Raw genomic sequence first — 26,546 nt, 5'->3', positions numbered from 1 at the left:
GTTATAAGAAAGACAAGTAGATAGAAAGACTTTTTGATAGTTGAAAAACGAAAGGAACCTCGTAAAGTTGAGACTTATTTTAATATTGTTTTATATCATTTAAGAAAGATGTACATATTAATATGGGATACATGTGCAATACACGTATTCAAGAACTAGTACATCATAATAAAGGGAGTAATCTGATGCCATATTGAAAACTCAGTAATGGAACAGTGCAGCATATGATAAAAAGGAAAAAGAAACCTTGAAGGTTAAGCTATTTCTGTATCTAGTATGTGATAATGAGGAAGAATAAGAGGACCAAAAGTGTCCAATTCCCAGAAACAGACAGACATAAGTGCTAACTAACAGCTGAGAGACTGACAAAAACCTTCAACTCCTTGCGACTTTAATGGCTAGGTACAGCCACACAAGCCATTGCTTTATTCTTGCATCATATATTTGCTTCCTGGAGTAACATGTATGACTGAAATTAAATTATAGAGATTTTCTGGGAGTTATTTGAATGGGAAGTCCTTGAGTTGGTACTAGCGTTGGGTCCCTGCTGAAGGAATCGTCTGTACAACAAAGCTTCCATGTGAAATGTGTTACTAGGTAATGGATTGTGACCAAAGTTTCGATCTTTGCCAACTCGTATCCAGGACATATACGAGCTCCCCCTCCAAATGGAACAAAGTTGTAAGGAGGCAAAGATGATGTATCCTCAAAGCGTGCTGGATCAAACTTCTCTGGTTCTTGGAAAATGTTGCTATCCATGTGTGTTTTAGCAGTTACCCAGAATATCTATGTAAAGCCATTAAGCAGTGGTTAAATGTGGATTACGACTATCAGAAAACAACGGAGTACAACCAAAATTGACTGGTTGAAGAATGGACGATTTTAAAGATGGGGTTGTTGATCTTACTTTCCATCCTTTTGGTATGAGGTAACCCCCATACTCGATGTCTTTTACAGTCTGTCTGAAGCCTCCGAAAACGGGAGGGAACATTCTCAGTGTCTCCATTGCCACTCTCCAGGTGTACTTCATCTTGCCAAGGTCTTCCCAAGTTAGGGACTCTCCAGATGACTTGCTCTTTGCTATCTCTTCTTGTTCTGCGTTTCCACAAGTTTATTTAGAAGAAACCGAAAGAGTCCACTCGAGTCTGAATGAAAATCAGAGGGGTTCTTACCTTTAAGGACAGCTGCATGGATGTTCTGATTGTTTGCTAAAAGTCTTATCATGAAAGTTATCAAGATGGATGAAGTGTCATGTCCTGCAACCATGATGAGCATGACATTATGAATGATTTCATTTTCAGACATGAGTTCTTGGTTGTTCTCTCCACGGATGCTGAGCAAACAGGTGATGAGGTCCTGGCGAGATGAAGCTAAGTTGTTCTCAAACTCATATCGCTTCTCTGAAATAAGTTGTTTCAGCATCTTTTGAACTTCTTTGCTTGCCTTGAGGCTGCGATTGAATCGCGTAAAGGGCAAGTTTATAGGGATTGACCAGATCCCATCTATCATCTGCTGGAAATATTGAACCATTTGGTCTCTTCGAGATCCACGATCAAGCCCAAAAAGGAGAGAGCAAATAATGTTGAAGGTTAGTCTCTTCATCAAAGGTAATACCTATCATCAACCCCATACACAAAAGTTAGTCGTAAATGTCTAAAGATTTCATGCAAGAATAGTTAGAGGGATCCATAACAGACCTTAATTATTTGCTTGTCTTTCCAGTAAGTCTCAAGGTGGATTCTGACTTCTTCTTCCAGCTTTTCAACATAGCACTTCAGACTATCTGGCTTTAGGAATGATACCAAGGCATCTCTAACCCGTTTATGATCTTCGCTATTGAGTTCCCCAAGGCAACGATCACCCAGAATCATCTTAACTGATTGTGGCTGCTGGTTAGTAAGGACAGAGTCATCACTGGTAAATACAAACTTGTTAGCAGCCTGTCCATAAATGAATACTGTGGGTTTGCCAAATAGGTTTAGCTTCGAAATAGGGCCATATTTTTGGACTCTTTCTTCAAGCCATTTCTCTGCTGTGTTGGCTCTCATTGCCCTTAGCATCCCGAGGCTTTGACCGATGATTGGAAATCCAAGGGATCCTGGTGGAATCCTCTTCGATGATCCTCTCCTCCGAACAAGGAGGAGGAATACCGGGAGTAGTACTAGGAAAATCGTTACTATAATAATGTTCATGATTGAAGATACGAAGGTAATAATGAGCTTAGAAGTAGAAGGAATTTATATAATCTTCTTGTGCTGTAGACTTTGTTGGTTTCTGGAAAAGCATCTCAGCTCCATTATGGTATCTTGAAACAAAAATATGCCTTATCTAGAGATACCAAACTATATTATACTGTAATTGTGGATTGTGTGTCTAACTCGAACGACATGAACAGTGTTGGTAAACAGGAGCTGAGCTTTATTTTTTGATAACCGTGATGTCTGGGCCAGTTTGCGCGCACAGCCAGTTATTTGTTTTATGTTAAAGACAAGTAGTGCAAAGCCCAAATCAATTATGTGATGAAAGTGTTGACGCTCTTTACTAAGTTGGGTAGCTGGAAGAATCTGCTTATTTTTAATTTCTACGAAATAGTTGCCCGGTCATGATCTCATCTATTTTTTGATCAGATTGATGCAACATAGGTACTGTGCCTAGCTATGTTGCTCGGGCTATTCAAAAATGTCAATGCATGTGTCGGATTCTCCAAAAATAGTGTATTTTTGAAGGATCCATGGGTGTGGCAACATTTTTGGAGATTCTGAGCAACTTAGGTGCCTAGTACCATAGTCAAGGTGCGTGCGGGTTGATCCGAGCATCATTCAATAATTGATTTGTTAGATTGATATACTGTGAAAACAAAGTCAAATGTCCACATCACAAAACTAAAATTCAACTCATGAAAGCAAATCCCATTGTATTCAATAAAATTGACAAACAAGTACAATTTCAGCCGGCTGTATAAAACAATTCTTAATAATTCACATATACTCACTCAATACATACAAAATGGAATTGGAATCCCAAATAAACAATCATATGATTATTACTCAGTCTTAGGTGGGAAATGGTTTCCTCCTGTGGCAATTTTGTACAGGTAAAATCCAGCCATGAGTGCACTGCAAAGAGCAAAATAAGTATTACCATCAACCTCATATAACAAATACAAAGACTCTTTGATAGTCGAGCTGCACAAGCTGACCGGACATCACTGTTATAAAAGAAACATATACAAAGACTTTTTGTTAGCCGAGGTGCCTGCAAGCGAGCCCTAATATAATGATTATCCAAAAGACAAACAGATGGAAATACTTTCTATAGTCAAAGTGTGCAAGTTGGCTCGATACAATTATAACTTCCAGTATGCATAATTCATCCAACAGAATAAAAAGGGACACAGTATAGTTGCAAGCTTTGTGCAGGACACATTATATTTTTTGAGGATCCGACACAGATGTGGCAACATTTTTGGAGAGTCCAAACAACATAGCTTAAAGCTATAGTAAGAGCAGTACATGTGGACACAGCTAGAAAAGTACAAGATAACACAGCTAATGGCAATTCTGTTCTTGTATTATGGCAATATAGTCTGAAAACAGTTCTAAAGATGAGCAAAATTTTCATCCTTCCAACAAAATCATCTTCTCCCATATTTCATGAGATGAACTTTTGAAACATTTTCTCACTATTATCGACTCGACTTCAAACAAAATCTAACACCTTCAATAAAAAGAGCCAAACATTTAGTTTGCTTGCTGATGGTATAACGGCCAGCGTAGAGCATCTTCATATATTATCCTACGTGATATGCCTCGATTCCCCACAAGGTAGGGATAAGGTATGCGTTTAGTATAGGTTCATACTGGGTATGTTGTTGTGATGTGCCTTGATTAAATTTGTCACATCTCACAAACCCAATATACTTAAAAAGATAGACAAAATACAGCAACCAAGAAGTAAGTTGACTACAAAACCAGTACTATGGCATGCTTTTCGTTTGCAGTTACCTGATACCAGCAACAACAGCCGGCATTATTTTTGAAGTTTGCATGTATCGCTGCCCCATAACCCATGTTAGCGTGGCTGCACAAGCTGTTTGGAACCAGATATAAAGACACCAAATTAACAAGTATAAAAGATGGTCGCTTGAGTGCCCATTTTTACTGTCCTAAAATAGACTTAACAGCCACAGCAACTTCATATTCTGCTGCAATCTCCAATGTAACTTCCCTCATACAAACAAGCAGCTATTGGAAAGGTAAATGAAGCCTAAGGAAACCTAATCATGATTAGCAGCTAAATTATTGTACCATCCAATAAAAGTATCCAGATAAGAACTAGCAGTTCACATTAATTTAGGTACAAACTATACAGTCCACATTAATTATATTATTTTCTAAAAAAAGAGACAAACACGCAAGAAGAGAAGACTGTTATGAATCAGACAGCAATAAGCAAACCACAAGCAAAAGAAAAACAAGATGAACACACAGATTTACGTGGAAACGGGAAAAAACCATGGGCAGAGGAGGAGAAATTCACTATGATGGATGGAGAATACAATGAGGAGAATGATGTATTTAAAAAACTTCAAAACGACTCAGTAAACGCACTTATATAATACGTGCGTACAAATAAATACTAGGTCCAAAAACATATAGATCCATACCGCGGGGGTGAAGCCCGATCCCGGAGCCCACCACTGACCCCAACAAAAAATCACAAACATGGGTAGCGCCGCGAACGTTTCTTGGCCGATCAACAGAATTTGAGTCACAAACTCTAACGAAACGAAGACAATAGCACAACATCTCAGTTTTGCTCTTCATGAGAGACATGAAGGGGAGCCTCAGCGCCATGGTAAAAGTTCTTGTTCTGTGACCATGAGGTGCAAGGTAAGGCTGCTTAGATAATCCTAATGTGGTCCAGACCTACCCCAGATCCCATGCATATCGGAGCTTAGTATACCAGACTGCCCATTATTAAAGGCAGTCAATTTAAGCAGAAAGTCTTAACACATTTCAGATCTGAAGAACAACAAACATAAACAAGAATCTATACACTAATCAAGAACTGTGATTCAATACCATATCAGCATAAATATATCAGAAAAGACACAAACTTGACCAATCTGAAATGCAGTTTCATTTACAGAAATGAAAAGGGTAATACATACCAGTTTCAAGAATCAAAGCAAAGTAAGAATTTTTGCGTTTATGAAATGCTTGCAGGCTCAAATAACCAGCTAAGATCAAAGCAAATCCAGTACCAACACCTCCAGCAAGTGAAGCAATGCTTCCTTTATTAGCATATCCAATTACACCACCACACACAAGAATTAACCCATAAGGGATAGTAAAGCAGAAATCATGCATCTTTTACCCACCAAGATCTGATTTTTTTTGCAAATTTAGCCAAGATTTCAATAGATCAAGCAAGACAAAGGCTTTCCCAAGTTTCAAACTTTGGAATTGGTCTAAAATGACCTCAAGATTTGTTCTTGAATGTACTGAGAACATAAAGTCTCAAGGGTAATATAGTCAATAAACCATTGTGACCCCTATGTGCACCACATGAATTTACTTCTTTCATCTTCTTCCTTTTCTTCTGTAACTTCCCGAGTCGGGTCACTCCTGCTCCATTTCCATGCAAATTCATTTCAAGAATAGGGTCATTTCATTTTCAAGAAGTAACCATTGTTTTGCTAGACAAGTTCAAAACTTGCCTCAATCCCTACAAATGGTGACTGAATCGGGTCATACAAAAAGACCCATGTACCCAACATGCTCCAAACCAACCCGTTTCTGTCTCTGCACCAGACTGAAAACCCCATGTCTTGAAAACTCCATAGCTGTCACAATCCTTCAGCACAGCTTAGAGAAAAATCACCCTTTAAATTCCACAAGAATTGCTTCTATTGGCCTGAAAATCCTGAGTGTAATCTCAGTTTTTGATGTTAATTATGAAGCTGAATTTGTCATTCAGTTTCTCAACTCAAATCTTGAAATGGGTTCTCAAGATTTGGATGAAAATCTAAGTTGTGCGAACTCTTCACTTTCTATGCCGTATACAGAATGTGAAACGCACCCATTGACATTTTTCAAGAGTCCGAGCAACGTAGGTGAAAATAGTAGTATAAACATTAAAGACTCCAACTTTGATAGTAATGCAGCTGTTTCTTTTACTATAGAGAAGTATGGCGCAATTTGTTCCTTTCAGAATCAAGATTTGGATAAGCCGTGGAAGCAGCCTCTAGCAGAAATGCAGGATAAACCCTTGTGCTCCGTTCCTTTTTTGGACCCCACGCATAGTGGAGGCTTTTGCGCACCGGATTGCGCTTTATTAGCCTCTGAGAATCAAGATTTGAATAAGCGTGGAAACTCCGGCCTTTCTCCAGACCAGGCGCGTAGTGTGAGCTTTAGTGCAACGGGATGCCCTTTATTAGCGTCTATTGATGATACTCGAAAAGCTTTTTTAGTAAAAAAGATACAAAGGAAGTTATTGGATGGGAGCAGTGAATTTCAAGAAGTGAAGGAGTTTGAAGTTTCAGTTCCTCCAGGTTAAGTGCTGTTATTTCCAAGTGAAGATTCAGTTGGCACTGAGGCGATTGATTTTGAAGTGAAAAATTTGATAATACTTGATGGAACATGGGCGAAAGCAAAGAGAATGTACAATGAGAATCCTTGGTTGAAGATGCTACCACATGTGAGATTGGATGTAGAGAAGCTGAGTCTGTATAGTGAAGTGAGACGTCAACCGAAAGCTGGATGTTTGTCTACCATTGAGAGCATTGTATATGCTTTGAAAGCTGTTGGTGAAGAAAATTCCAAAGGATTGGATCATCTGTTGGATGTGTTTGAGTCCATGGTTGTTGATCAGAGAAGGTGTAAAGATGAGGGAGTGAAGCAAAGGCTCGCCAATTGTGACGAATTGAAATGACCAACAAGTGTTTTCTCGGGAACAGTCTCTCTACCTCTAAGGTAGGGTAAAGTCCGCCTAGATTTCACTTTGTGAAACTACGCTAGGTATGTTGTTGTAATGAGTGTTCTTAAGTTCACCAAGCTTTGTTTGGATCACAAGATAAGAATGAGATTATACAAGCCTCTCTTTAGACGAGCATGCTAGTACCTTTTTATAATTGTGATGTTTGTATCAACTTGCACACACCATGACTAGTTTCACGGGGCAGTGCCATTTGGGTGGTCAAACCGGCGAAAAGGCGCGAACGAGGCATTTTCGGGCCAAATCGGTGTGCTATATAGCTCACGGTTTTGGGGTGGGCCCGGGGTCCTGGCGTGCTGTGGGCCGAAAATCGACCAGGGCGTGTCAGGGAGGCTGGGGAGCGGCCTAATGTGGGCCGTTTGGGTGGGCGGTGCCATTTGGTTGGTCAAACGGGCGAAACGGCGTGAACGGGGCGTCTTCGGCCAAATCGGTGTGCTACAGCCCACAGTTCCGGGGTCCGGGCGTGCCGGTTGCTACCGGTACTTAGTATTAGGATTGTTCTCTTTAGAGCAGCATGCTAGTAGTTTTTTATAATTGTGATGTCTGCATCAACTTGCACGCACCATAACTAGTTTCGCGGGTACTTGCTAGGATTGTTCTCTTTAGACAAGCATGCTAGTTTTCTATAACTGTGACGTTTGTATCAGCTTGCACACACCATGACTAGTTTCGCGGCTACTTGCTACCGGTACTTAGTATTAGCATTGTTATCTTTAGAGGAGCATGCTAATAGTTTTTTATAATTGTGATGTCTGTATCAGCTTGCACGTACCATGACTAGTTTCACGGGTACTTGCTACTGGTACTTAGTATTAGGATTGTTCTCTTTGGAGGAGCATGCAAGTAGTTTTTTATAATTGTGATGTCTGCAGCAGCTTGCACGCACCATGACTAGTTTCACGGGTACTTGCTACCTGTACTTAGTATTAGGATTGTTAAATTTGAGTTGTACTTTGTATCAATTTACTCTCCGACTCTTGTTGCTGTTGAAGCAGCTAATAGTCTTTACTGTCCTTGAGGAAGACTCTCTTTAGTGCTGTTGCAAAATTGAGCTGCAAGGAAAAGCATGAGCAAATTCTCTTCAAATAACATGTTATTACAGAAGGAATAGTTGTTCTCAAACTTCCCCTTAGTTTTGTTGCACTAAAGCTTTCGTTATTCATGGTCCAGGAAAAGGCCTCACCATAAGGGGGTTTTCTACACAGTCTTACCTTACATCTCTGCCACAGACTATTTTCACGGCTTGAACTCATGACCTCCGGTCACATGGAGAAAAATGAGCCAGAAGGGCCTTCCAAGTTTCCAATTAAAAAAAGGGGACAAGTGGGTCCCACAAACTTGTCCCTTAAAAAAATTAAATTCCTTCAACAACTGAGATAGTTGTTGGACAACTATATTAGTTGTCTGAACAATTTTGCGCAGTTGTCGAACAATTATGCCTAGTTGTTCAACAATTAGGCGTAGTTGTCGAACAATTGCGTTTAGTTGTTGGAACGGAAAAACTTTAAAAAAAAACTCAAAAAAGTTTTATTCCTCCCACTTAATTTAAAAAACTTGGAGTACTTCCACTTAATTGCACAACTTATTTGTCCTTTTTAATTCAAAGTCCCGATCACATGACCAACAACTTTCCCTTATACCAAATCTCTGCCTGTAACGCATTCCACTTAGAGATTGTTTGATTGGAAAACAAGTTATTCCAAGATTACTAATCTTGAAATTAGTTATTTCACCCTCAAGAAAGGATGAGAAAAACACTACAATCCCGAGATGAATTATCCCATGTATTTTGTCTGGCCTATATTTATAGCAGCATGTATATCAAATGCACACAACAAGCGTTTTTTAAATAAAGATACACGTAGCTTGACCTTTGTATGTATCTTAGTTCTCAGATACATGTGACACACATATATCTGAGATAAAGATAATGCGACGTGCTAGAGCATTTCCTCGACACAATCTTGTAAATTTTAGAACTTAGAAAGTGTCTTATAATTAAGCTGAACACCACAACTTATTTTTACTAAATTATATAAAATATCTATTTTTATTTATTAATTATCTAAATTTCTTTCTTTTTTTTAAAACAGTCGGATGCATCCATGAATTTATAAATTTTCAAATACATAGTTTTAATTATGTATCTTCCTTTAATCTAGTTAATATATTATGTATGTCGATCAAATAATTTCAGAAATAAATGTATCTCAATAATCAAATTTATGTATATCAACTTCTAAATAATGTATCCAAATGCTCATTACGTATCCAAAAATTATATAATAAAAAATTATCTATAATTTAATTAAAAAAATAAAAATTAATTAAAAATAAACGAATTTACATATATGTTAAAATATTATTAGTGCTCAGTAGTAGCAGCGAGCTGTATGTAGCAGGGGGAGAATGATGAAGCTACTCCCATGGCGATGTACAACCAGTGAAGCACATGGTACTTTCTTCTCCAAAATCTCCAATATTGCACCGTACTTATTCGTAACAAACATGTCTCGTCGTTTTCTGTTCCATTCTCAGTCAAATCAAGAAGAAGATATCTTCGACCCTCCATTTTCTCTCGCTTCCAATACCTTAAGAACTCAGAAACCCAAGAAAAAGCAAAAAGAAGAAAAGAAGCATGAAAAAGACCAGAGCTTTACTGTTAATTCCGAATTGCCTTTTGATTATCGGTATTCATACTCTGAGACTAACCCGGCGGTTAAGCCAATTGGGTTCCGTGAACCGACCCGGTTCTCTCCGTTTGGTCCGGGTCGGATTGATAGAAAATGGACCGGGATTTCAGCTCCGTGTGTAAAGCCGGTGGATTTGGAGAAAGTGGCTGAGGAGCGAAGGTGGGTACTCGGAGAACCGTTGACGGAGGAGGAGACGGCGGAGCTGGTTGAGAAGTTTCGGCATAATGATTGCTCTCGACAAATGAATTTGGGTAATTGAATTAGGAACCTTTTTTTTGTTTTTTTTTTTAAAGTTGTAGTTTATGTGTTACTGTTGAAATGAAATGGACAATATTAGAGCAGAATGGGAGGTGGCAGGTATTCGGTGGATTTAGTCGAGATGTGCGAAAGCTGATCGGGTCCCATCAGAATTTCGAAGTTAAGAGTACTTGGGCGAGAGTAGTACTAGGATGGGTGACCCCTGGGAAGTCCTCGTGTTGCATCCCTCTTTGCCGGGGGTCTATTGGAAACAACCTCTCTACTTCTTCAGAGGTGGCGGTATGGACTGCGTACATTTTGCCCTCCCCAGACTCTACTTTGTGGGAATACACTGGGTTTGTTGTTGTTGTTGTGCGAAAGCTGACCGGGACACCAACAACAACATACTTCTCGGTGAGGTCTGGGGAGGGTAAAGTGTAAGTAGACCTTACCACTACCTCGGTGAGGTAGAGAGTCTGTTTTCGAAAGACCCTCGGCTCAAGTGTAGCTAATCCAGGATACCAGGGTTACTAAAAAAAGATTAGAGCAATATGGACATAAGAAGGTTCATTTAGTATCGGCATAATGATTGCTCTCGCCAAATGAATTTGGGTAATTGAATTAGGCCTCTTCTGTTTGTTTTTATATTGCGGTTTATGTATCACTGCTGGAATGAAATGGACAAAATTAGAGCGGAATTACCTGATATTTCTTGCTGGTGGGAGGTGGCAGGTATCCCGTGGATTTAGTTGAAGTGTGAGAAAGTTGTCCCGGATACAACGGTTATACAAAAAACAATTAGAGCAGAATGGATATAAGAAGGTTCATTGATAAGAGGGAGTTGCTCGGATGGTAAACACCGCTCACTTCCAACCCTAAGGTTGTGAGTTTGAGTCACGAGCAAAAGGGGTGGGAGCTCCTAGGAAGGGGTAAAAAATTATCCAGAAAAAAATAATTTAAAAATGGATATAGGAAGGTTTATTTATCTCCAAAACTTGTTTATATTGTGGCGTAGTTGATTGATTGGTTTCAACAAGCCTCTCCGGCCTCCGCACCCCAAGTAGTGTAGGTGCATAGGGTCTATGTACTATGATTGTTAGATTAATATTTGAGTAGTTGTTATAGAGGGGTGATTTTACGAAGAGTGTATTGTGATAATGGTGGTTATTGTTACAAGTAAAGAAACTGTAATAGGAAGATACTTATAGCATAAAAAATCGGTTCCAGAGAAAATTTGGTTGATATCATGAATTGTTCTTGAATTGAGTGACTGTTATAGAGAAGTCTGGCTGTATAATGTAAATGTCAGCCTTATGTGATAATTATGTGATTGTCTTTGTTAAGTAAAACAGTCATTTGTGTTTGCATTTTGAATACACTTTGTTACTGTGTACTTCCTCAAGAAGTTATGGTTATATTCTTGTATATATGAACCCCCGCCTCATCTGAGATAAACGAGAAAGTAAGTTGACAGCCAACATAAAGATAGTTGGATTATTATGATGAATCCTCTGAATATCAAAGAATAAAGTGGAAAAAATCCAAAGGATATATATTGGGCTAGTTTAGGTTTTTTGAGGTTCAGTTGATCCGAGTAGATATTCGCGCACATATGGCTTCTGCTTCGGATGATTGGTAGTTGTATTTGAAGATCAAAATTTTCATCCTCATTTACATCTTTGTATAACGACAGCTGCATTCAATTCAATTTGATTCAGATGTTTGTATGGTTATCATAGTGTTATTGTGTATTAGGACGCGGTGGAGTTACTCACAATATGCTGGAAGACATCCATAACTACTGGAAGAGGGCTGAAGCTGTAAGGATTAAGTGCTTGGGGGTGCCGACTCTTGACATGGATAACGTCTGCTCCCATCTCGAGGTTTGTGATCTAAATGTTAGTGCTGGCACATACTTTTGGACGTTGATTTCTTTTAACCTTTTACAAATGAGCACTTCTGCTTCTGATGCAACGCACAGTGTCATTGTAGGACAAATCAGGTGGAAAAGTTATCTATCGTCATATTAATATTTTACTCTTATATCGTGGTCGAAATTATGATCCCAAAAGTAGGCCTACTGTTCCTGTGATGTTGTGGAAGCCTTTGGCTCCAATATATCCAAGGCTTGTGAAGAATGTTGCTGATGGCCTGACATTTGAAGAAACAAAGGCAATGAGAAACAAAGGGCTCAATGCTCCTCCTTTAATGAAACTCAGTGAGTAACTTGTGTTTTGTGAGTCCAAGTTGAACTCCTAATTTCTCCTTTTTACTAGAAACAAGTTAACAGGTTGCCCTCTGTAACTGCTGATTGTTACGTGTTACTCCGTAGGCAGAAATGGGGTGTACGTGAATGTGGTGAACAAAGTCAGAGCAGCGTTTGAAACAGAAGAAGTTGTTAGATTAGATTGTACCCATGTGGGAACAAGTGACTGCAAAAGAATCGGTGTTAAATTACGGGTATGACTAATATATTCTGCATCAGCTTTCAACTCTTTCCAGGTGTAAACCAATATATCTTTGCAATGTTGAAACAAAATTTTTATATGCCCATTTCCGGTCTTAAAAAATGAAGCTTCTTAACTCTGGAATTGTCTGTTTGCCTCGACATTTTGTTATGACAATTAAGGTAAACAACTGTTGAACCTTATTTGTTTGTTTCTCCCCTCTTTGTGGCATTTTTGCCGGTTAGTTTTGTGGATGCTTTAGCTCAGACAAGGGTACACTAACTATGGAAACATCTAGGAATAGCAACGAGCTAACATGAACCTCCCCGGAGGGAGGGGGTAATAACTTCATATATTATGTGTCTTCATCCCCACCTCACCCCACCCCCCGCCACTTTTTTATTTTCAATGCACGATGAATGTGAAAGTTCTATTTCTCTATTTATTAATTCCAGGATCTGGTGCCATGTGTTCCTATCTTGTTCAAAGATGAGCAGATTATTCTCTGGAGAGGCAAAAAAGATGAACAGAACTCCGGCTCCTGAATGGAACCTAAGCTCACAGATGTGTGTTGAAATTTTGAGCTTCCATCTCGGAGGAAGGCATTCACAATCTGCATTTGGCAAATGAATCTGCCGAAGCTTCTCGACTGTTGCTTGAACTTGTTATAGAACTGGCCATTATCCTGGGTTCCTCTGTTGATAGGTTTTTTTGACTTGTGCTAAATTAGGTCAGATCACACCTTACTCACAGATGCCAAAGAAATGCAAGGAGGTACTAGTGATTGTTATTAATGCAATACCAGTCCTCTTTCAACTGGCGAAAACTAGTTTCTGAAATCCTAGACTGCTACTCGAGTTGCATGTAATGTTCACCCTAAAGCTTCGGAATTCAACATGTTTTCTAAAGAGTAATTTAGTGAAACAAACAATGTAATTGAAACAGTTCTTTCCTATGGCATTGTATTAGATGTAGATCTCTCATCTTCAAGTTCTTGACGCTCAATCTGCGCAACAAACTTATCGATTATTCAGTATTCAACTGCTTCTTTATCAGTGAATGATGTGTTTAAATATAACAAATGCGAAAATATTGATGAATATAGTTTGGCTTTCTTTGTCACCTTCATGTGGCTTATGCTATTGGTAGTCAAGTACAAGCATAGTTGAAGGTAAGTAGTAGGTAATAATCCTATAAAGCAAGAGACTACTATCATATTCCTTAATTAATATATTTTCTGAATCAACTTTATATAACAACAATAAGTACTTTGTTTCTGTTACTAAGAGAGCTTCAAGGATTTTTCTTAGTTCATGACTCCAATGCTGCTGCATCCTGAACCAATCAATGAGGTAATCGAAACCTGATCGGACCTCACTGGTTCATCGTCATCATTCCTATGCCAACTCCAAGAAGCATGAGTTGAATTAATGATCGCAAGTTCACCATGGCCAAAGCTTGCTTCACGGAAGACAGACCATTCTGGTTGGGGTTGCTCGTACCTGTCAATAATTTGCCATGACATGTAAGTTCAGTCATAATAAGTTTCACTCTACTTCCAACCAAAAATTGCACCTAAAACTTGGGGGAGATGAGGGGTCTTCTTCTGGAGGGAGATTCTGATTACTTGGTGAGAAGTTACTTATTGTTGTCAAGGTTGTTCAACTATGATGAACCCACCTATTGAGCTAATGGGCGATACAGAAAGATGTTCCAACTCAAAAACCGGATGCAGAGACCATTAATGAGTTAACTAGTTCTTGCTTCCATTGTCATGTTAAGGATCTTGTGCCCAGAATGGCAAGAAAATTTATTTTACAGGGAACACTTACTTGCGCGCTAAACCTTCTTTATTTCCTCCATCACCAATTGTTATGTGAATCGCACCACAAGGATCAGGTTTGCCATTATAAACTCGATTCTGTTGTAAAAGAAGAATTGCATTATTGATCCAATGATCAAGAATAACAAGCAAATTAGCAAGACAGGCATACCGTGCGCTCATAAGCATGAACATGCCCAGCAAACACTATATCTGCACCAGCTGCATACAGCAGAGGCTCCATAGTTGACATCATGTCATCAGCTTCACCTTGATGGGCTTCATTGCTATTATACCATGGCACATGGAATAACACAACCAACCAAGGGGTCTTTTTACGATCAACTTTTAGAAGATCAGCCTACAATTGAATTTCCAATAAATGCATTTACATTAGCAAAACGACATGTCAGTACGTGAACTCTCTTCAAAACTAGAGGCTAAATGAGAGCTCAGCTAACCTTCAGCCATCTGTATTGATCAGAGTACTCATCATAGTCGGTATATGAACCAAGCATGATCGTATGAACCCCTGCAACATCAAATGAATAATAGAGATTTGAAGTAGATCCACTCTCCTCAAATGGCATCTTCCACCTGGAGTTGTAAGATATAAATTTATCCACAATGAATGGTATGTTTTCTTTTTCATGATTCCCTTGCGACACCATCCATGGCCTTGCACTAGCCAGCGGCTGAACCAGTTGACCAAATGTGTCCCACCTATGTTGAATATAATCAGCATAAGAAAGGTCACCGGGGAGCAAATGAACATCATATTTACATTGGTCTATATGGTCTAAAGTTGACTTCGTCCATCCAGTCTGGCCCAAATCACCTGCCACGGCAAAAGTAACTGGAAACTTAGACGGTGGAGTTTTGAACTGGAACTCCGGATCTTCGCCACCACATCTGTAGAAGTACACTGTGTTGTCTTGCAATGGTCCAATCACAGTATGGTGTATCATTCCGGACCTATAAAACAGGTAACTGTACTTGGTACTTTCTCCTTGAGCTTTAAAACTGTATTCTCCGGTGGATGTGCCATATTCAACAACCGAAGGAGAAGATTTATCAGATGTGATCCATGATACTCTTATGTGTTTGTCCCCAGCTAATGAGATGTGAACCTGCAATGACAATATCAATGCACATGATTAAATATTCAGGCTCCATTTATTCACCAAAACAGCAAACACGTAACTCAAGGAAGAGATAACAGTAAGCCAATTTGGTATGGCGTAAAATGTTTTGTTTTTCATGCTTGATTGGTTGCAAAAGTTCCGTTTGAGCTCTGAATCAAGAAACTAAAGAGGGAAAGAGAAGTTAGTCGAAATGAAAACAAATTCAAGAAATTTTAGTTCTTTTATGTTGTTTGGATGTGCCAAGAGAAATACAACATTCCATTGTGAGAAAACTACCAGCTTTACACCACCCTCCATGCCAACCCCTCCCCCATCTTCGTTATTATTGCATTCCATTACCGAGATGACCATGGAAATATTTACATCGTCCTAAACAGGGCCTAACGCCAACTTAGACAAAAAGAAAATGGATGCCCAAACAAGAAGAGCTTTGGTGTGTATGAGCGTTATTAATGCTAACTGAACTACATTGCACGTTGATGTCATGCTAAGCAACATGTAGAAGATCAACACTACTTTCTATGAAGTATGAAAATACAGACACGATGAAAGTTGGTAACTTCAGGAGCTCAAAGACGCTCGAGTCTTTGGGCTAACACATTGGGATGCAAAATGAGGAGTTTCAATCAGTGAGGAATAACCAAATTTTACCAAAGCATTGAACATGTTCAAGCCTTAACAGATCAAAAAGAAAACCAAGTACCCTTAATTCCATATCATATTGTAACAAAGAGGAAATGAAACTCCTATACTTTGGCTGAGCAGCAGTAGAGGTAAAATCCGAATGACCACCAAAAAAAAAAAGGGCAGCCCGGTGCACTAAAGCTCCCACTCTTGAGCCAAAATCACTAGGAATGACCACCAAAAAAAAGGGCAGTCCGGTGCACTAAAGCTCTCACTATGCACAAGATTCGGAGAAGGACTCCACCACAAGGTTGTATTGTACGCAGTCTTACCTTGCATTTCTGCCAAAGGTTTGTTTGAACCGGTGACCTCCTGGTCACATGATAGAAACTTTACTAGTTACTCCAAGGCTCCCCTTCAAATGAACACCAATAATATGAACGGATAAACATAGGCGGATCTACACATTGCAACTAATTTTTTGAAAAATTTACAGTATCTCTTTTAGTAAGTGTACACTCGTGAAGAATCTTAGCAGCTCAGTCAGTAGATTATCTAAACTTTCACCTTCAATTTCCAACTTTGTAATCCCTAACCCGCAATATTTTTTACAAAAATTAAAAAAAGGTTTGTCCTTGTTCTCATAAAAACTACTACTACTCCATAGGTCACTTTGTACCTTGATCTCAATTTATGCACACAGTTTACATATCGAGAGTAAATTTGATTAACATTCTAAACTAAATTGCATTAGATCAACTCAATATTAAAAGATAAGATTTAAATATTCAGAAAAATATGAAATTTAAGTACTATAAGTTGCAGTTCTTCTTCGTGTAGATACAATTAACAAAAGAAAAATCAAAAATTTGATTAAATTAATTTAATTCACCAGAACTATCACGTAAATTGAGACGAAGCAAACACTGCTTACTAGTAATAACTATATTGACTTAAAATTCTGAATCTTTGAATTATGCTCACTTTGATTCAAATGTCTCTCTCGTTTTAACTTTTGATACGGAATTTAAGAAACTAAACAATTGCCAAAAAAGGGAAGATCATTATTTTTTTAAAACGACTAAAAAGGAAAGTAAGACGAACAAACTGAAACCGAGTGAGTATAAATACTTCTACCTGTTGAGGTTGGGAGGAAAGTTTTGGATCCCATGGCAAACGAAAGGCTTTACGCGGCGGAGGCCGGACATATTCTACTTCTTCTCCAGCTCTAACTGTTGCAACGATGAACAAAATGACTGTGAAAGAGATCAACTGCAGTAGTAGTAGTATCTTCAACTTCACTTCCATTATTGTTTTTTCGATGAAAGTTTTTTTGAAAATTGGCTAATAATAAGACTTTTAGTCCCACTAGTCATTGCTTTTTTATTTTTATTTTTATTTTTATAACTGTGGTGTTCGAGCTAGCTATTTGCACCTCAATTAATTCCAAACACATATTGGGTAGATAGAACGAAATTAACATATAGTATACTACTTTTGATTTTTGGCTATTGGAATTTAAACGTGAAGCCTCACCGCTCTCATAAGTGGTGGAGTGGACTCAGGATGTAAGGATCATGGGTGCTGAGAAGGTTTGAAAGCATATTTTGACATCTAAAGATTTAAGATTCGACTTGAAAAATCGAAGCATTCAGCTATCTTCTTGATTTCAAGGGTATTTTTATCCATCTTACTCCCTTCATCCTATTTTATGTGTCATTATTTTATCCAATATAAAGTTTAAAAAGTAAATGATGACTTCATGAAATTTACAAAATTATCCTTCCTAAAATCACTTTAATATTTACTTTTTAGGTGCTTTTTTTATTTAGTGAAATTCAGTAAGGATAAAATAGAGATAATGTTATTAAATAGTTGTGAAATAAAAAATATGGCATTTTTTTGGAGCGAATAAAAAAAGAAAAATGTCACATAAATTGAGACAGAGGATGTATATTTATTTTTAACCATTTCTTATATAATTATATCAAATTTGTATCGAATTTAATGAATAAAGACCACGTGGTAAAGTTATTTAAAAATTCATCATTAAAAAGTAATGGCATGGGTAGGTTGATTTTATAACAGTGATGGCATGAATAGGCCAAACTTTTAACTGATGATATAAATGAGTTATTTCTGATAATTCAATGACATATTTGAGCCTTGTTGCTTATTTTAATTAATGTCGTGGACTTCTAATAAAATGCCATATAGAAAATAGTTTTTGAAAAGCCACCATTAAAAAGTAATGACATGGGTGAACTGATTTTATAATGGCGATGACATGAATGAGCTCAACTTTTAACTGATAGCATAAATGAGTCATTTCTGATAGTTCAATGGCATATTTGAGCCTTTTTCCTTATTTTAATTAATGACGTAGACCTTTAGTAAAAGGCCACTTGACAAAGCTATTTTTGAAAATCACCGTTAAAAATTAATGATATAGATAAGCCGATTTTATAACGGCGAGGATATGAATGAGCCAAACTTTTAACTGTTGGCATAAATAAGTATTTCTAATAGTTCAATGACATATTTGAGTTTTTCCCAATAAAAAATATGATATTTTTTTGGAGAGAACAAAAAAAGAAAAATATATCACATAAATTAAGACAGAGGGTGTATATCCATCTTTAATCATTTCTTATATGATTATATCAAATTTAATGAATAACGGAATGTTAAATATTTATATCTAAATTCGCCCCTAATTCGTAACCCCTTAATTGACTAGTAAGTCGCGGCATCGGGTGCACAGTCCCCCCGAATCATTGGTCTTTTTTTCTTTCCTTTTTGCTTTTTCATTTCCCTAATTACCGCGCTTTTTTGTTTGCTTCACACCTAGATTTCCCTTTATCTCCAGCTTTTTTCCTTTTTGCTTTCACACTCTTCGTATTTCTTTTTGGATTTACTCTCATTAATAAAAGAAAAAATTAATTTTAGATGTTTAACTTACTCTCATGAAAAGCATCCTACAAATATTAAGTACACAAGTCCTAAAAATTTACAGCCATATATTTAAAGCTAGAGTTTTGATATAGGATCAAAACACACGACCAATATCACTTTGGTCTTTCAAAATCAGCTCTTCACAACTAATATGCGTACAGTCTACAATTCTCACTCAAACCTATTTGGTGGCAAAGGGTCAAAGTATGTCATATAAATTTTAAAAATTACGTATTATTAGAAAGGATCAAGGAAATAAAAATTCAGTGGATATGTGTCTTGCCTATTGCACAGGAAAGATAACCTTTGCTCAACTTGGTACCTTTATCCTGTTAAGAGGTTTGAAATTTTGGATATGTACATTGGCTTGTGTTTTTCAAATTTTGAAATTTTGGATTTGTACATTGGCTTGTGTTTTTCAAGTAACAATCACGTGTTGCACCAAAGAAAAACACCTTTGATCTTAATTTTAAAAATTAGGAGTCTGATGCATAATTCAATACTTGAAAAAACAAATAAATAATGATTTCATCCCACGTCCTGTAAGAGTAAAATAAGACCCCACACAAAATTAGTGCAGAGGTACTCCACACACCTCAGACTAAAATATAGCAACTCTACCATCTTTATTTTGTCAATTGCAAGCATCCATTCACTAGATGCTGCTTTAACTCAAACGCCGCTCTCAATTAAATCTGCAGACCACGTCTAACATGAATAAAGGGGTACACTAAACCAAGCAATCAAAAACTGCAAATCAGAAACAGTAAAACAACAAGACAAGTCTACACATAGGCAGAGATACTGCTCGTTATGTTTCAGCAGTACACGTACAACTACGTTGTAGCAAACTCAAGTTACAGACCCAAAAAAAAAAAATATCCCACAAAAACTCACACGATCACTCAGTTTATCAAATCATTGTACAACCAGTCGTGCGACTGGAAAGATCAGCCGAAACACTGGAAACTTGAACACCATCTACTTCTTTGCCTCCTTGAAAAATAAGCAATATCACTGCAAATGAAGAAAACGACGAGAAAATACCGATGAAAAAATACATATAGTCATAGGAAAGTGCCAATGAACTCCTAGGCTAACTAGAAAGCGAAAAGGTCAAACTCATGGCAGGCAAGCCCAAGAGACCTTCCAAGGCCAGATTTGTCATACCTGCTGTGGCTGCTGATAATTTGTATATCCTGGGTAATTCCCGTAATACATATTAGGGTCCTGAGCAGGAGGAGCATATCCTCCATAAGCCTCGTATCCTTGGCCATATCCATAATATGCACCAGCACCAACACCGCCACCAGCACCCCATTGAGTCTGGTCGGACTACATAGAAAAATCAGAGTAAGCACAGTAGCGGATATACCAAAGTTAGATACTGCAAAGATAAGCCACAAACCTGTTTGTTAGAAGGGCTACGCCCCCATGAAAGCCGAATGCTTTGTCCTCCCAATTGTGTGCCATTCAAGCTTGATAAAGCCTGCTCAGCAGAAGCTCTGCAAATGCCGTGTGATAGAACATGAGAAAGGAACATGGACAAGAAATCTACGTTAAAATCATCAGATATTACCTACTGCCAAACTGAACAAAGCCACAGCGCTTTCCAGCCACTATCTTCACGTGAACCAATTCACCGTATGGGGAGAACACTTGCCGCAAATGTTCTTCTGCGACACTAGGATCCAAACCACCAACAAATATCTGTACATTTGAATATGAACAGTTAGAAGTGCATATACTAAAAAAATAAACCTCACATCAAAACGAGCTACCCACAGTTGTATTATTTGGGTCACTTTCGCCTTGAGTAGCTTGAGGACTTTGATAGGTAGCTGCAATGGTAAAAGATGTGAGTAGAAATGCAGTCATCAAAAAGTCCGAGCATCTAGAGTCAGGATTCACTCTCCAGCACGAAGAGAGGAATGGTCAGCAACATAAAAGTATAAAAGAACAAAGTCAGAATACACATCAATTCACCTAAGCTATATACATGTAGAGTGAGGTTTTATAAAACAGAAAATATAACCAAAACACAACGTTCCAATTCATTATAACCATCATTTTACATTTCCACATCTTCTCGGAAAAGAAAATCCATGAGCAGGGGAAACAGATGAATGCATTCAAACACAGAAAAGACAAAATCAAAACAAATAAGTATTCATAAGCGCTAGTTAAGCCAACACGTGAGCGCACACCCTTTGAAAGTCGTGGATTAGAAGTCCTAGGTTTGTGGCATGCACCCTTCTTAACATAAGCTGAAGGAGTTAGAGAACTGTTTGTAAAACCACTGAACAAACAACACTACCGACTCAGAGTCTCAGACGGTCAACAACCCCTTCTAATTCTTTAATGCAACAATATAAATATCAACAGTTTTACACATGAATCACAATTAAATTAAAAATAAATGTTATGGTATTCTATGAAAAGTATCAATGTTTTGCTCCTCAGCCTTCCATCATGTATTGATAACTGCTGTCCATCTATAAGACACTCATACAAGTATAAATAGAGGACAGATTCACATGATTTGTTTTGAAATATCAAAACAATTTCAAAAATAACAGACCAAAATGATGTCAAAAGTATCTGAACTTTTTTTGGGATATGGCAACTTGGAGACTCGAACCGACAGCCGTTGGAGGTGGAGGGTGCTTTCAACTTGAACTATGTTATTCAACTTGAACTATGTTATATTGCCCATCAAATTTTGAATTTACAATGCAGATATCACAATCGCAAACAAGGATTGAAGATGGAAACCCCTCTGAAGTTAATATATTATTTTTAAGCATTTCAGTAAAGACCAACAATCCCACATTATGCCACTTGCTGGTACTAGCATTGATACCTTACGCTAACATAGCGTAAGCCACATGTGTACTGAACAACCAATTTGATCCACAAGTTTATAACTCCAACTCCTTGTCGGCTGCACTTCGCATCGATTGTCTTCAGAATTTTAGTATTTTGGAAACACAAAATTATAGCTTGCAGATCTTTTATGCTAAGTATTGTATACAGATGACTAATTGAACAATCCGACCAAAAAAAGGACAGTAATTGGAATCGAAAGAATACTTCTCGACAAATGTATTAAAACTCAAATTTTCTCAAAAAAATGTATTAAAACTGAAATGATAGAATCACCTCAAATTATTAACCAAAGCAGTCCCACCATATGGAACAAAACTAGTGATATAACCATTTTTGCATCTCCTACAAGATTGATCAATTTTACAGTACTTTGACTAACGAAAGAAAAGGTGTTGATAGATGATGTTGATTTCCCAGTAGTAGCAGCAAACACCATTAAAACAGACCACTGTGAACGTGACACGCAAAGGAAGGAAAAGAATTGTAAGGAAATGAATGGAAACAGCTTGCTGCAGCATTATTTAAAGGTGTGCGAGATAGATCCTAACTGAAATAACACAAGGCCAACTGAGGAATTAAATAAACTGGTAAAATGAAGGAAGGAAATTTAAAAATGGAAATAATTTACTATGGCTCGTAATAGTAATTCAGGAACTGGAAATTAACTGAATGTAGCATAAAAATGCCACAAGAATACGAAGTAAGGATGCGTGACATAAACAAATAAACTGACCTAAAATGAGGCCACGCACTAAAGTGGAATCATTTCAGCTGAAATCAGTTCCAGGCCCCCATATGAGAGCCTCTCTGTTTCCTGCTTTGAGAAAACACGAGTTTTATAAGTTTGTGCACATTTTGAAACAATTAATGGCCCCACGTGTAGAAAGTTAAGTACTGGAAGAAAAGGATTTTAATGATTCCGATACTTCAAGCGCAAAGCGTAAAGAACAATCAGCTTATAGACTCTGAAAACGTCAAGAGATTTATGGCATCATTGGAAGCTAGATATCAGGAATGCAAACAACAAACAGTACAGTTCAAATTGCAAACAAAAGGAACAGAAAAAGTCCGCCTTCAGCATAGCAGATGAAAGGGTGGTATGGCCAAACCTTTCTGCAGGGTACCCACTGGTTTCTTGTTCGCAGCTGGGCCAATCCTCATGGGCCTAGTTGAACAAAGCACACCGTTCATTTCGGTCATAGCACGTAATTGTTCACTCTCATCACCAAACTTGACAAATCCATATCCTTTAGTACGACCAGTGATCCTATCTGTTACAACTTTTGCACCTTTTACTGATGAATACACGGGTTTGAATGTCTCTTGTAGCACATAATCCGTCACATCAGCAGCCAAATCACCAACAAATATTGTATACTCGGGTGAATCATCTCTCCTTTCACCGGCACCAAGAGATGCCCAGTTCATACGGAAATTCTGTTCCACATTTGGCATCAAGGTGCCATTATATGTCTGCAAAACAGTTTCTGCAGCAGCATGACTCCTGAACTCAAGGAATCCATAACCTTCAGACTGGCCACTTTGCTTGCTCCTGATGACCTTGGCAGAAACAAGCTGCAGAAAGAACAATGAAGCCATCGCATAAAGCAAATTAAAAAATAAGAGCCAGTATAACTAACGCAAATATTGAGCTTTCACATTGGTTTCCATCCTCTCCTCTAGGAAACTTTTGAACCCTTCAATACATCTTCTAAATTCACCTCCAATTTTTCGTTTAATAACCACCAAAGAAACCATATTTCCTAATATTAATTTCGCCTTTAATTAACAATTGTCCTCTAAAATTAAGAAACCAAACTTACTAACATTAATTTCTCCTTCGATTAAACAACAACCCCAACCTATATCCGAAACAATCAATTTACCTAACCAGCTCTAACAACCTAATAAACCTAACCTCCTGATATTAACTTCTCCTTCAATTCAACAGCACCACCAAGCTATATCAGAAATAAGCAATGTTCCTAACCAGCTCAATAACAACCTAAGAAACCGAACGACCTAATATCAATTTCTTCTTTAAGTAAACAACATCACCAGGCTATATTAGAAATAAGCAACGTTCCTAACCAGCTCAATAACAACCTAATTGTTGGAGTCCCACATCGGTGGGTTAAAAGGGTCCTTGGTCTCCTTATATGGTCTTGGGCAATCCTCCCCTCATGAGCTAGCTTTTGAGGTTGAGTTAAGCCCAAGGTCCATTTCTTTATCATGGTATCAGAGTCAGGCGCACCCAGTTCATTGTTTCCGATGTTGGGCCCCCCGTCTTACATTGTCCACGCTCCAGATGTCCAGCCCTGAGCGTGCGGGGGGTGTTGGAGTCCCACGTCGGTGGGTTAAAGGGTCTTTGGTCTCCTTATACGGTCTTGGGCAATCCTCCCCTCATGAGCTAGCTTTTGAGGTTGAATTAGGCCCAAGGTCCATTTCTTTATCAAACCTAATAAACCGAACCTCCTAATATCAATTTCTCCTTTAAGTAAACAACATCACCAGGCTTTATCAGAACTAAGCAACGTTCCTGATACAAGATCGACAAGGAAGACACAAAAACATACACCAAAATAGTCAACGATTTGAAGAACCGAGGACCCCTTTTGATGACCTCTCTCGGATTCACAAGAAGAACAAGAAAGGAAATGATATCAAGAGTAAAACACACTAAAAACAACAACGCTTGATGAACAAGATGCAATAACAACAACACACGGTTACAAGACAAGAACACAAATGGATTACACTAGATATAGACAAACGATTACAAGAAAGTAAAGATTGATAGATAGACAAATGAAGATGTAATATTAACAATACAAAAGCTTATTCCACCTTCTGACCTTTAATATCATACACAACCTAAACCTATCTCTTACGTGACCTCAAGCGAACCGAAATCACCAAGCAATCTCCGTTTCTAAGCAAATCATCAATACAAGGATTCCACCTTGAAAGAGGCTCTCAAAAGAGGCTACAAATATGTCATCTAAAATCTCTCCTTAAAATGAAGGCAAACTAGAGATTTATATGCCATGGGTCTTTATTACACAATGGGCCCAAAAGTGACCCTAAAAGCTATTGGGCCCAAAAGCGACCCAAAGCCCAAAATAATGTCATGGGCGTCCATGCTATCTCGAAGCCCACGGTATCTTCCAAACACGTCGTGGCTCAATGCTCCCGTGGATGACATCATCAAATGTAGCTTCTCCCGCGCTCCAAGCTATCATCCACACATGTATTTGTTCCCCTAAAACAACCAAATCTTGGATCCATAGATGTGATCCTTGAAGCATCGATCCCAAAGGAGTGGAGCCCATTGATCTTCTATCAGTTCCTAACCAGCTCAATAGCAACCTAATAAACCTAACCTCCTAATATTAATTTCTACTTTAATTAAACATCATCACCAAGCTACACCAAAAATAAACAACGCTCCTAACCAGCTCAATAACAACCTAATAAACCTAACCTCCAAACATTAATTTCTCCTTTAGTTAAACAACATCACCAAGCTTATATCAGAAATAATCAACGTTCCTAACCAGCTCAATAACAACCTAATAAACCTAACCTCCTTATATTAATTTCTAGTTTAATTAAACAAAAGCAGCATTCGCAGAAAAAGCTGGTTAAATTACCTCGCCGGTATGATAAAAGCAAGTGGAGAGATAATTCTCATCCATCCAATACTGCAAATCCCCAATCCAAAGCGACCGAACCTCGTTCGGATTCGACATGGAGCTAGGACTCGGATTACTCGTCGGAATAGCAGCACCGTATTGTTGCGATGGCTGTTGTTGTTGCTGCGCCCACGAAGGTTGAAATTGTGGCGGTTGTTGTTGTTGTTGCTGCTGAGGTGGCATCATCCATTGCTGTTGTGGTGGTGGTTGTTGTTGCTGGTACTGTTGTTGTTGTTGATGTTGATCCATTGGTGCCATTGGTGGCTGGGGGATTCCACTTTGTGGCATCATTTTTGCAGGCGAAATTGAGCTGGATTTTGTTGAAGAAGAAGAAAGGGGAAACCCTAGGGGCATAAAAGAGAAGAAAAAAAAGTTTGTACCCGTGAAGCGAGATAAGGTTCTCGCGGAAAGAGAGGGGACCTAGAAGAGTGTACGTGGGGCCTTTATAAGAGGATGGGTATTGGGGCCTTTGTTGGCCCAACCTTTATGGACCATTCAAGGTGAAATTTTTAGGCCCAGTGTCCATCAAAGTGTTCGATTTTTTTAAGTATTTGGAAATTTGTTTGTCAAAGAATGACAAATTATATAGCCAAACACTTTTCGTCAATCAAATCTTACTTGGGATATCTGTGGCAAAACGGATTCTTAAATTTTTGTTTCCCAAATGTGTGATGTTGAATTTTTGTACCTACTAAATAAGTTTTGACATGTGCCTACAAGATATAACTTGTGGTCATTTGAACAAGTTTACTGTTTTGAAACATCTTGAACATCGGTAAAAGTTAGAATTTATGTTTGATGGCAACAATCCTAAGTCATTACTTGTTTGGTCAATTCAGCTGATTCAATGTCTTAAAATGTCTTGATCGTCTGTCTTATAGTTATAGGCAAACATTAGAATTTATGTTTGTCGGGCAACATACCTAATTTCTAACTTTTTGCCTATAAGGTATAACTTTTGGCCAGTTGTGTAGGTTCATTGTCTTGAAAGTCCTGAATGTCTGCTTCATGCAAAAGAGTTAGAACGTCCACCTTATGGA

General features: G+C 38.1%; 6 protein-coding genes across 7 annotated transcripts; 2 read left to right on the top strand and 4 right to left on the bottom strand.

Annotated features, from left to right (window-relative positions):
- Positions 1–67: 67 nt before the first annotated feature.
- Positions 68–2,770, bottom strand: LOC107856388 (cytochrome P450 716B1). The gene is made up of 4 exons (XM_016701414.2): positions 1,698–2,770; positions 1,173–1,614; positions 908–1,095; positions 68–786 (listed from the first exon to the last, which is right to left on the bottom strand). Exons 1-4 carry the CDS (start codon positions 2,190–2,192, stop codon positions 481–483), a joined length of 1,431 nt encoding a protein of 476 aa, XP_016556900.1. The 5' UTR covers positions 2,193–2,770; the 3' UTR covers positions 68–480.
- Positions 2,771–2,897: 127 nt separating this feature from the next.
- On the bottom strand, positions 2,898–5,372 carry LOC107856379 (protein FATTY ACID EXPORT 5). Of its 2 annotated transcripts, XM_016701402.2 has the most exons (3): positions 5,174–5,372; positions 4,005–4,089; positions 2,898–3,116 (listed from the first exon to the last, which is right to left on the bottom strand). In XM_016701402.2, the coding sequence occupies exons 1-3, from the start codon at positions 5,370–5,372 to the stop codon at positions 3,044–3,046; spliced, it is 357 nt and encodes a 118-aa protein (XP_016556888.1). In that variant the 3' UTR covers positions 2,898–3,043. The 2 variants fall into 2 exon arrangements, with proteins under 2 accessions (XP_016556888.1, XP_047249276.1); XM_047393320.1 differs by lacking the exon at positions 4,005–4,089.
- A 271-nt stretch (positions 5,373–5,643) lies between these two features.
- Positions 5,644–6,561, top strand: LOC107856378. The gene has a single exon (XM_016701401.2). The coding sequence runs from the start codon at positions 5,644–5,646 to the stop codon at positions 6,559–6,561; it is 918 nt and encodes a 305-aa protein (XP_016556887.1).
- A 2,796-nt stretch (positions 6,562–9,357) lies between these two features.
- On the top strand, positions 9,358–13,350 carry LOC107856353 (CRS2-associated factor 2, mitochondrial). The gene is made up of 5 exons (XM_016701363.2): positions 9,358–9,943; positions 11,685–11,812; positions 11,922–12,147; positions 12,262–12,389; positions 12,832–13,350. The coding sequence occupies exons 1-5, from the start codon at positions 9,409–9,411 to the stop codon at positions 12,919–12,921; spliced, it is 1,107 nt and encodes a 368-aa protein (XP_016556849.1). The 5' UTR covers positions 9,358–9,408; the 3' UTR covers positions 12,922–13,350.
- A 118-nt stretch (positions 13,351–13,468) lies between these two features.
- Positions 13,469–17,478, bottom strand: LOC107856352 (purple acid phosphatase 18). The gene is made up of 5 exons (XM_016701362.2): positions 17,105–17,478; positions 14,660–15,328; positions 14,371–14,559; positions 14,209–14,297; positions 13,469–13,878 (listed from the first exon to the last, which is right to left on the bottom strand). Exons 1-5 carry the CDS (start codon positions 17,273–17,275, stop codon positions 13,683–13,685), a joined length of 1,314 nt encoding a protein of 437 aa, XP_016556848.1. The 5' UTR covers positions 17,276–17,478; the 3' UTR covers positions 13,469–13,682.
- A 2,175-nt stretch (positions 17,479–19,653) lies between these two features.
- LOC107856338 (polyadenylate-binding protein RBP45) lies at positions 19,654–25,938 on the bottom strand. Its single transcript, XM_016701342.2, has 7 exons — positions 25,465–25,938; positions 22,921–23,386; positions 20,708–20,763; positions 20,502–20,632; positions 20,331–20,427; positions 20,093–20,257; positions 19,654–19,939 (listed from the first exon to the last, which is right to left on the bottom strand). The coding sequence occupies exons 1-7, from the start codon at positions 25,858–25,860 to the stop codon at positions 19,937–19,939; spliced, it is 1,314 nt and encodes a 437-aa protein (XP_016556828.1). The 5' UTR covers positions 25,861–25,938; the 3' UTR covers positions 19,654–19,936.
- Between the last annotated feature and the right edge of the window lie 608 nt (positions 25,939–26,546).

This window comes from Capsicum annuum, chromosome 7 (genome assembly GCF_002878395.1).
Source record: "Capsicum annuum cultivar UCD-10X-F1 chromosome 7, UCD10Xv1.1, whole genome shotgun sequence".
NCBI lineage: Eukaryota > Viridiplantae > Streptophyta > Magnoliopsida > Solanales > Solanaceae > Capsicum > Capsicum annuum.
Note: the sequence above shows the minus strand (reverse complement) of the source record. Positions and strands in the feature narration are given on the sequence as shown.

Coding starts and splice junctions, on each gene's coding strand:
- LOC107856388 (XM_016701414.2), bottom strand. CDS start 2,192: ATGAACATTATTATAGTAACGATTTTCCTAGTACTACTCCCGGTATTC. Junction 1,096..1,172: donor CCATGCAGCTGTCCTTAAAG/GTAAGAACCCCT, acceptor GTGGAAACGCAG/AACAAGAAGAGATAGCAAAG. Junction 787..907: donor TCATACCAAAAGGATGGAAA/GTAAGATCAACA, acceptor GGCTTTACATAG/ATATTCTGGGTAACTGCTAA.
- LOC107856379 (XM_016701402.2), bottom strand. CDS start 5,372: ATGCATGATTTCTGCTTTACTATCCCTTATGGGTTAATTCTTGTGTGT. Junction 4,090..5,173: donor TGCTTTGATTCTTGAAACTG/GTATGTATTACC, acceptor GGTTCCAAACAG/CTTGTGCAGCCACGCTAACA. Junction 3,117..4,004: donor GCTGTTGTTGCTGGTATCAG/GTAACTGCAAAC, acceptor TGCTCTTTGCAG/TGCACTCATGGCTGGATTTT.
- LOC107856378 (XM_016701401.2), top strand. CDS start 5,644: ATGCAAATTCATTTCAAGAATAGGGTCATTTCATTTTCAAGAAGTAAC.
- LOC107856353 (XM_016701363.2), top strand. CDS start 9,409: ATGATGAAGCTACTCCCATGGCGATGTACAACCAGTGAAGCACATGGT. Junction 11,813..11,921: donor ACGTCTGCTCCCATCTCGAG/GTTTGTGATCTA, acceptor GTGTCATTGTAG/GACAAATCAGGTGGAAAAGT. Junction 12,390..12,831: donor GAATCGGTGTTAAATTACGG/GTATGACTAATA, acceptor TATTAATTCCAG/GATCTGGTGCCATGTGTTCC.
- LOC107856352 (XM_016701362.2), bottom strand. CDS start 17,275: ATGGAAGTGAAGTTGAAGATACTACTACTACTGCAGTTGATCTCTTTC. Junction 15,329..17,104: donor TTTCCTCCCAACCTCAACAG/GTAGAAGTATTT, acceptor TTGTCATTGCAG/GTTCACATCTCATTAGCTGG. Junction 13,879..14,208: donor AAAGAAGGTTTAGCGCGCAA/GTAAGTGTTCCC, acceptor AATTATTGACAG/GTACGAGCAACCCCAACCAG.
- LOC107856338 (XM_016701342.2), bottom strand. CDS start 25,860: ATGCCCCTAGGGTTTCCCCTTTCTTCTTCTTCAACAAAATCCAGCTCA. Junction 20,764..22,920: donor AGTGGGTACCCTGCAGAAAG/GTTTGGCCATAC, acceptor TTACCATTGCAG/CTACCTATCAAAGTCCTCAA. Junction 20,633..20,707: donor GTGACCCAAATAATACAACT/GTGGGTAGCTCG, acceptor TCAAATGTACAG/ATATTTGTTGGTGGTTTGGA.